General features: G+C 44.5%; 1 protein-coding gene across 1 annotated transcript; it reads right to left on the reverse strand.

The window, feature by feature from the left end:
* Window positions 1-8,154, reverse strand: LOC123507088 (ribonucleases P/MRP protein subunit POP1-like). Its single transcript, XM_045259647.1, is given in 11 exon segments — window positions 1-687; window positions 1,115-1,252; window positions 1,520-2,409; window positions 2,900-3,004; window positions 3,007-3,117; window positions 3,558-4,522; window positions 5,429-5,589; window positions 6,189-6,425; window positions 6,754-6,872; window positions 7,304-7,404; window positions 8,089-8,154. Coding segments are annotated over 10 exon segments (3,168 nt in total). The 5' UTR covers window positions 7,389-7,404; window positions 8,089-8,154; the 3' UTR covers window positions 1-330.
* Between the last annotated feature and the right edge of the window lie 1,127 nt (window positions 8,155-9,281).

Consider the following 9,281-nt stretch of genomic DNA (forward strand, 5'->3'; position numbering starts at 1 on the left):
TTGTGATGAGTAGAAACTTTTACTGTCTTTTGGTCAAACACATTTCCCACACACTCAACTTCCACTGTGTTAAGCATTTTCCCTCAATCTAGTTCTGTTTTTTGTAAGGTTTCTTTTTCTACCGAGCGCTGAGTGAGCTAAGCATGTGAATGGTGTGCGTTTGGCTGAGGTGCTTTGTCTGTGCCATGTGGGATTACCAGCCAGGCATGTAGACAGACAGAATGCCAGTGGATCAGACTTGAGACTGAGGGAAAACACAGCACAGTGGGAGTGACTGTAGCAGATTGCCCAACTTCTGACAACAACTGAACCTCTGCTGTGCTGTTACTACTAGCCTGTTGCTGACCCTGGCGGTGGGTTCTCTACCAAGGACAAGTGTGCCCAGCGATACTGAACAGTGGATGGGTTTCTCACCAGCACTGGGAGACTCTTGGTGCATTTCCCTCTACTAGGTGCTTCCAACAAACTACTCTGACCTCTGCCTTCCCTGCACTGCTCAACAAGCCGAAGGAGCGGCTTAAGTGCCACCCAGCCAATGCCAGCCGCCTTCCCGTGGGTGTAGCTGAAGGTGCCGTGCGTGATGTAGCCCATGATGGTGCGGGCACAGCACTGCAGGGGGTCGTTGGCACCCATCAGCCAGGCACTCTCCATCTCCTCCTTGTATGATGAATGCTTCTTGAGGATTGCCTGGGAGAAATGTTTTCCATATATGTATAGGAAGAGCAGCAATCTAGAGCAATAAAAGGGATAAAAAAAGGTCCACTGAGGCACCAATCCCTTAAACATAAAATAGGTAAATAGAATATAAAATAATTATCTAAAATTAGAGAACACTATCTAGGTACATCTACCAATATACCAGGCTGGCTGCTTGAGGTGACTGACAAACTCCTCAGTTGCATTTACCTTTTCTTCCACCAGCAGACTGAATTAAGTCATGCAAAAGTGTCACAAATGAAAATTCTACATGTACATCTGTATACCATGGCAATCATACAAGAGATTGGCCAGACAAAGTCCTCTTAGTCATTTAACTTTTCTCTAATCATTACCTTTGATAAGACGACAACAAGCGAATCACAAATGAACACACGAATAGTAAAATCCCACTGACCTCATTCTCCTTATCCACCTTCCTGAGTGCTTCTGTGGTGGCGTCCTTGAGGGTCTGTGTGGAGTGGGCGGCTGTCACAAAGTCCATCTCCTTGGCCACGCTCTGTCGGGCCCTGCGCCGCACTCGCCTCAACCGGCCCTGGGAGGCAAGAAGGAGGTATAGTTTTAAGTCTCTGCTAATGAGGTACTTCAAGCTACTAATAGTACACTTCTTACTTGAGTTGCCTTAGTTAATCTACAGTGGCAATCAATCTGGCCCTGGGTGGATGTGAGCACTTGACATGGACAGGGCAATCAAACACAAGGGGGGATAAACATACACATAATTTTCAGTCTTAGCTCCATCAACTCCAAGAGATCAATTGATAGTACAGTTCATAATAACAAGCATCAAAAGGTACATTACCTGGATCTTGGAATGTTCCTCTCTCATCTTTGCCCGACGGTCATGGTTGAGGTCCTCATGCAGAGGTTCCTTCAGGGCCTCTCCTTGCTCCCTCAGCCTCAACAAACCATCATCAGGAAAGAAGTCTTTGTCCTGAGGCAGACACACCATGGCACATGGCTCCATGGTGCCCTTGTGTGCCAGGACCAGCTGCACCATTACCAGACTGACAGGGCTCGCCACCGTCAGCTCCTGCATGCCGGCTGTCTCCCCACTCACACTCTCTTCTGCAGCACAAATCTGAGTGTTTTCTTGTGATTGTTCAAGCTTTATTTTTTTGGTTTCTTTACAGCTCATGACATCCTCTGCTTTCCTCTTCTCAGGTTTGGTGTCAGTGGTTGTAGCAGCATTGCCATTACTGCTTGAGTAAGTGAATCCTTTTCCTGTCTTACTTGTTTTGCTATCAGTGCTTGAAGTACTTGTGCCACCGGCTGCTTCCTCTTTCTCACCCTTCTTACTACTGGTCTTCCTAACATTGTGAATCAGCTGAGACAAGCACTGGAGGAGTCTTTCCTCCCTCAGCACAAAGAAGTCCAGTATCCCCGGCTGCCATTCCTGCAGCAGTTTCCGCCAAGGCTGGGTAAATGGAAACTGAACACCAAGCTTGATGTAGTTGTGTCTGCTGGCAGGTGGCCTTTTGAAGAATTCCTGGTGCCTCTCAGCAGCCAGCCAGGTGCAGTGCAGGTCTCCAGCAGGTGTGTCAGGGAGGAGGTGGGGTGGCAGGGACGTGAGGGCCTCCAAATGAAGGTTCTCTGCCTCGTGCTGACCGTTCACTACTCCTCCACTGAAGACCAGCGGCAGGAACACACTCATTCCCCACCCGGCTGGAGTCACAACATCCCATCCACTGCCTGGGAATGGATGCAGGTTAACACTGACACCACTACACATGTTACCTTATTTGAGTACTGCTTCCTATTCTTATTAAGGGAAAATAAAACTAGATGCATGAAAAAGCTTGGAACTACTTGATCATTTGAGTGTGCAGCCCTTGGTCTCCTTCAACACTTTTCTGAAAGGCACATCAATGATAACAATGTGTAACATTCTTGATGGTCTATCAATCTATACATCTGGCTGGAGATCATGCACAGGATGGCTCAGACAAAGCACCATAAACACCATTCACACTCTTTGCCCTGTTAGGTAGGCTATCCTAACACATGCCAGGAGCTTAGGCACAGCACAACTGGCCATATATTTTCACAGCAATGCCTGACAGCTTACATAGATTCATTCTTACACCTTCACAATGAGACTGTTCCCTACCACATATCTACCAAATCCTCACTTGGTGGCACATGATAAAACTCAATGGCAAGTTACAATGCAGTGCCTCACCAAGACCAGCAGATGTTGGAGGGCGGGAGAGCAGTAGAAGAGGAAGACGTGCTTCCTGTGGTGTCTCGGGAAGCTGGGATCCCGGCACCAGGAACTGTGAGCGCGTTGGTTGAGGGCAGCATCGGACTCCTTGGAGAGGGTGATCTGGTCCCTGAGGTCGCTGCTGTACATGGCACTCTCTACTGGCCACTCCTCAAGGCTGGCTGGCTTGACACGATCTGAAATATTATATCTTTTGATTAGTACAATGGTCAAGCGTGTATAGTAGAATACATTGACTAATACACAAATATACACCAGAATGTTTCTAGCTAATGAAAAGTCAAGTTTGTCTGTTTTATGAAATGCATCTTTTAGCACAAGAATAGCTGAGTGTTGGTTTAATCCCTTGACAGCTGTGAGTATTCCTTGAGTCTAATAAAGTGATCAACAGATAGGTCAGAGTACATGTTCCACAGATGCCACTGATGGAAAAAGGAGTGCGGGGGAAAATTTAAATCTTAAGTAGCAGTTTTGTAGTTTTGTTTCTGTGTTATAAAAGTCAAATAGAGTGAGTCAGTGGGCAGGTATCACTGTGTCATAAGCCAGAGTGGAGTGGATAGGAGCAGATCTAACAAGAGTAATGAATAAGCAAGACAACAGCACAGAGAGCCACTACCTGAGTCTTCATCCACAATTGGGACCTTCTTGGTGGGGAGCATGACTCTTGGGTCCCGAACTGTTAGTGGCAGCACAACCTTGCCTGGCGGGTGAGAGCAGGATGCCAGCTGCTTCCATGCCGCCACCTGCTTCTGATGACTCTGCAGCCTTCCTTCCTCTCTGTAGTAATGCCTCCACCACGCTTCCTTTACTTCCACACACTCTACCGTCCCCTCCACCTCCTCCTCCTCCTCCACAGCCACATTAGCAGGGACAGCAGTGGAGGACAACACACTATACGCTCTCGGCCCAAGGAGTCTGAATCTGTTAAGTGTGTCTTTCAGCAATGTCATACTCGTGCTGCCGTCACCTGAGATGTACTTTGGGGTTCTCTCAAAGGGAACGTTTCGGGTTTCAAGCTTTTCCACATTGACGTTCTTTGATTTCTTTGATTTTTTCCTCCTCTGGTCTCTTTTTGTACTTTGAGTGAGATGGATGTTCTCTTCCGGGTCTGGTGTTTTAGTTTCAGGTGTTTCCTTCTCACATGCCTTAGTTTCCCCTTGATCTTCCTCTCCTGGTACAGCCTCGTCTTTCCCCTCAGATACATCACCTACAGACAACTCTTTCCTACATTCCTCAGCTTCCATTTTTGTGTGTTGAGTGACTTCCTCTTTTCCTGGTACAGACTCACTTTTCCTTTCATCTACGTGTATTTCTTTCCTACATTCCTCAGCCTCAGATTTGTCTTTCAGTTCTCTGCCTCCTGGTTCCTCTTGGTCACCAGCAGCTTTGCCAGAAGACTCAGGAACACCTTCATTGCTGGCAAGAACTTTGTGTAGATGCAGCACTTCAGTCAAAGCTTCTACAATGTGAGTGTGAGCAGAAGGGTGAGTCCATAGCCAAAGCTTCACTCTCTCCTCCCCATCGCTGTGCTGTGGAGGATGAAATAGGATGTCCACCTCTGCCAGTGCACCATATGGATGTCTGTTGGAGAAAATATAAAAATGGTTGATTAATCTATTCCAATCTACTTTTAACATTTTCAGTACCAGGGTGGATTTTTACTGTGAGTTTTGGGTGTGATTAGATGATTCCATTCACATTCGGAAGGGTCAATGGAGGTCAGAAGATTAATGGCCAGAGTCTTCACTATTTTAATCCCTACATAAGTTTTTTTGAAGCTGTAAAAATCACAAAACAGTAAGCAGAACGAATATGGAAATACGTCATGCTTTTGAATGGGTTAGTATTTTCTCCCTATGATACATGCAGTTCAGTCTAAGGCAGAGAGTAGGTAGGTCAATGTAAAAGGCAGATCACCTATCTGGACCCAGCTATAAGAAGAGGCAATCACTCTAGAACATCAGCCACATTCATGTAGATTTGAATCCCGCCATGTATCGCTTTGAAACTTCGCCATTGGTCGAGTGGTTTAATGTTACCTTCATGTCACCGTGATACCCAGGTGCTAGGTGGTTACACCAAAGATGCACTTCTGTTATGATATGGGTCCTAATATGGGTACCACTATATATAAAATTACCTGCGCCACTAATGGGCAGAAGCTGAACAGTGCTTCCCATACATACTCTTCAAGTATACCTACGGGCACTATAACATAAAAAAATAAATCAATTAAAAATAAATAAATAAAAAATGAAAAAAATAAAAGGCACATCACACTCTCATCTGCTCAGAGACTGGTATCTAAGTGGACCTTTTTTGTTCAATAGTTTTTGTTCCTTTGGGCCAAATTTCCCTTCTTATATATATATATATATATATATATATATATATATATATATATATATATATATATATATATATATATATATATATATATATATATATAAACATCGTCCTGTATAAAGAAAACAGGAAGAAACTCACCTCTCAGGCTGGAAGAACACAGAGGACAGCCAGTGCCTCCCTGCAAGCACCTCAGGACTGGTGAGTGTAGCAAGACTCTCTGGCTGCAAGGCTCTGGACAGGCCCTGAAGGATGGTGCTCTTGACTCCTACCAGCTCAATGCAGCACAGGTAAGATACATCCTGGAGGCAGACCACAGGCACCACACATCCACTACAGATCTATCTATATACCAGGTCAGTATTCCCACATACAGCACCACACCTTCATGCACTCTCATACACTTCTATCCCTGGTGGAAAGGCATAGTTTTGTGGATCACCCTGCTATACTGAGTAAAAAATTCTATCTTGTTATACAACACACCAGCAATCCTATACAATCTATCTTTCTATATACCAGCAATGCCACACAATCCAAGACAAGGCACCACACACTCACACATGCATCATTCACACTCCTGACCCTATCGGCACCTGGTGGAAAGAGGAAGTCTCATTGATCACCCTCTACTGCAGTCTGTCTACTGTAAAATGGTTCCTGGATTTATAACATATTGTAGCTTCTTGATAACGTAATTAATTCTAAGTGAATAATGCTTGTTTTCTGTTGATCAACGCACTTATTACAAGGATAGCTTACGGTTTTCCTCAAGATCTGACAACCACGCATTCCCTGGGACACCATTCAAACCCAGAAACCACTTCAGAGTAGGCAGGCTATAGGAACTCAGGCAGTAAAAACACCCTCTAAACCAAACCACATAGCATAGTGGAAGTACCTGGAGAAGACACCCTGTAGTGGCTGCCCTCAGGCTTGCCCGGTACCCTCTGCAAGTTGGGGTCCGAGGCAAGGCATAACCCCACTGCCTGTGCATGTGGAACCTCTTGGCATGCCACACGTGCGTTTCCAGCCACACGTACTTCTTCTGACGGCGGTTGTACTCCTGCAGAAGGTTCGCTGGGCGCCTGCGGTATTTCCTACGGGGACGGTGGCTGGGCTTGGTGCTGCCGCCGCCCTGAGTGAGAGAGGTGACAATAATGAGAGGCTGCTGAAGGTGCTGCCTGAAGGTGTGCATAGTGGCAAGCTGTGATGGGTAGTGTGTGGTGGCTGTGTTGTTCTGTGTGGCAAGGAACCTGGTTGAGTATTTCTGTGGTGGTGGTGGTGGTTTTGGTAGTGGTTAAGAGAGAGAGAGAGAGAGAGAGAGAGAGAGAGAGAGAGAGAGAGAGAGAGAGAGAGAGAGAGAGAGAGAGAGAGAGAGAGAGAGAGAGAGAGAGAGAGAGAGAGAGAGAGAGAGAGAGAGAGAGAGAGAGAGAGAGAGAGAGAGAGAGAGTGTCATGACTCACCTCTCTCATGTGTCGTTCCCGCAGGTAGCGAGGGAGGCGGCGTGGGTTGGCAGACACGGCACGGCGCTGCATGTGGCGTGGCAGCTTCTGGAAGGCTCGGCCCCCATGCTCACAGTTTTCTGAGTGTTGTGCAAGGTTAATATTTCTCTTCCCTGGGGCAACAACATACATATCACTCATAGTCACATTCAAGACATTAATCTCTTTCATTGGTTAACTCTCTATGACCTGCAAGGGGACTGGCAACTAAGTGGAGCCTATTTCTTCTTGTTTTATGTTGCTCTTGACCAGCTTTCACCTCTTACATAAAAAAAAAAGGAAAAAAATATAGCTTGAGTGTGTAACCATTTTTTTTTATGAGGGGAAAACTGGCCAAGGGCAAAAAAACAACAACAGAAAAAAAGGCCCACTGAGGGAGTTGTAAGATCTATTTCTGTTACAAATACAACTCTTTCAACAAAATTTACCACAATATTCAATGATGCTTAACCTTAGGTGCAATACATCAGGTCACTTTAATTCCCTGACACAGGCTGGCCACGGGACTCACCAATCTTGGCGGTGATGGACTTGATCTCCCTGATGCGTGTGGCACCGAGGGGCAGGTATTGGCTCTGCAGGGGAAGGTTCTCCATGGCTCTGCACCTTCATCTGTGCCAATATTAGACAGTGGAGTATGAAAAAGCATACACACACACACACACACACACACACACACACACACTCATACACACAAACACACACTTTCTAGGTATCATGGAAGCAATTTCATTAATTTCAAATCACACACACACACACACAGACACTTCATAGATATCATGGAAGTAATCTCACTCCTTTTAATCCCTCATTCATTTCACATCACAGAAACACACACCCTTCTTCAATCACTCACTCGCTCAACGAAGGAAAAAAAAACAATAACACGAAAAATAAGATAGAGATCACATTCCCTTTTTTTGTATCTTGCGTTTGATATATTTTGCTCTAATGTTAAGTGGTGTAAGATATGGAGACAGACAGAGACACACACACACACACGAAGAAAAAAACATTCTCTAATATCTATTTTTTTTATTTCACACGAAAAATCACACTACCACCGTACTTATAATACTCTTGGTGATGAAAAATGGCTTACCAATGCAAATCTAGAGAGAGAGAGAGAGAAACCCCACAAAACAATATTATCATCACACAATTATTCTCACTGCTCCTCCTCCTCCTCTCTTCCCAGCACCAATCACTACTTATACCCCTCACACTCCTTCATAACACTATCAATACCCTCAAAGCAACATTAGCGGTTCAGCAAGGCACATAACAAGGACTCACCGGCAACACGTTCCAGCTTGCCTCCCTCGCACGCTGGTTTGTTTACGTCCAGTTCGTCATTTTAACGGTGCAGATTCTTGATTTTGATCTTTGGACAGTTATAATTTTTGTTTTTATATTATTTGTTATTTCTTTTTCAGCTGATGGAGTTTATATTCATATACTACTCACAAAGGTTTGTTTTGATTCAGAGAGAGAGAGAGAGAGAGAGAGAGAGAGAGAGAGAGAGAGAGAGAGAGAGAGATTTGATAAGTTTATTGTTTGAAAAAAAAGTACAACAAAGGAGATGGGAGGAGCCTGCCACCCATCCCCCAAACAAATGTTCATAGAAAACTGTATTGCAGTACAAAAATAAATAACCTTAAGTATATTTACATTATTTACAAAGGTGGAGCAAAAGTGGGAAATCCTTGAGGATGGCAGGGATGTTGAAGAACCAGCTTATCATTGGTGGCAGGTCCCAGTTCCCCTGTGGGCGGAAATGCACCAGCAAGGGACACTCCATGACATAGTGGGCAAGTGTGTGCCCTGCAGGACTGTGACACAGCTTACAGGGCACAGCAGCAGCCTCACTGACCTCCCAATAGTACCTGTAAGAGAGAGAGAGAGAGAGAGAGAGAGAGTTCTGAAAGTCACAATCGCGCAGCTTCCATCACGCTAGGAGAGAGAGAGAGAGAGAGAGAGAGAGTCACACAGACCAGCCTATATTCAGTTCCAGTATGAGTGTTGTCGTCACGGGAAGGCAGACGGTGGAGTAATGTGTAGCTACCAGCGTTATGTCACTTCTGCCTGAGGGAAGATGATCTCTGGACATTTGGGCGATAAAGAAAAAAAAAAAAAAAAAGAAGAAAGAAGATGCGGAGAAAATAAGAATCAAATAAGTAAACGAGTGAACAAAAGACACGTAGAGTAACAAAGGGATAAGTGTACAAGCTTAACTAACCAAATGAATAAATAAAAAAAAAAAAAAAAAAAAATACAAGGGATTTTTTTTCGTCTTATCATTTACTCAGATACATTTTATAAAGTGATTTTTTTTTTTTTTAGTTTTCTTTGTGTTTGTTGCGTTGTTTTTGTGTTTTAGTCTATTTATTACGATTTTACTACATGGTTTTGTGTTGTCTTGTTTTCTTTCTCTCTCTTTCTGGTATGTATGTGTTTCTTTGTGTTTCAGTTTATTTATCATGTTTTTT

The sequence above is a fragment of the Portunus trituberculatus genome, chromosome 21 (genome assembly GCF_017591435.1).
Source record: "Portunus trituberculatus isolate SZX2019 chromosome 21, ASM1759143v1, whole genome shotgun sequence".
Lineage (NCBI taxonomy): Eukaryota > Metazoa > Arthropoda > Malacostraca > Decapoda > Portunidae > Portunus > Portunus trituberculatus.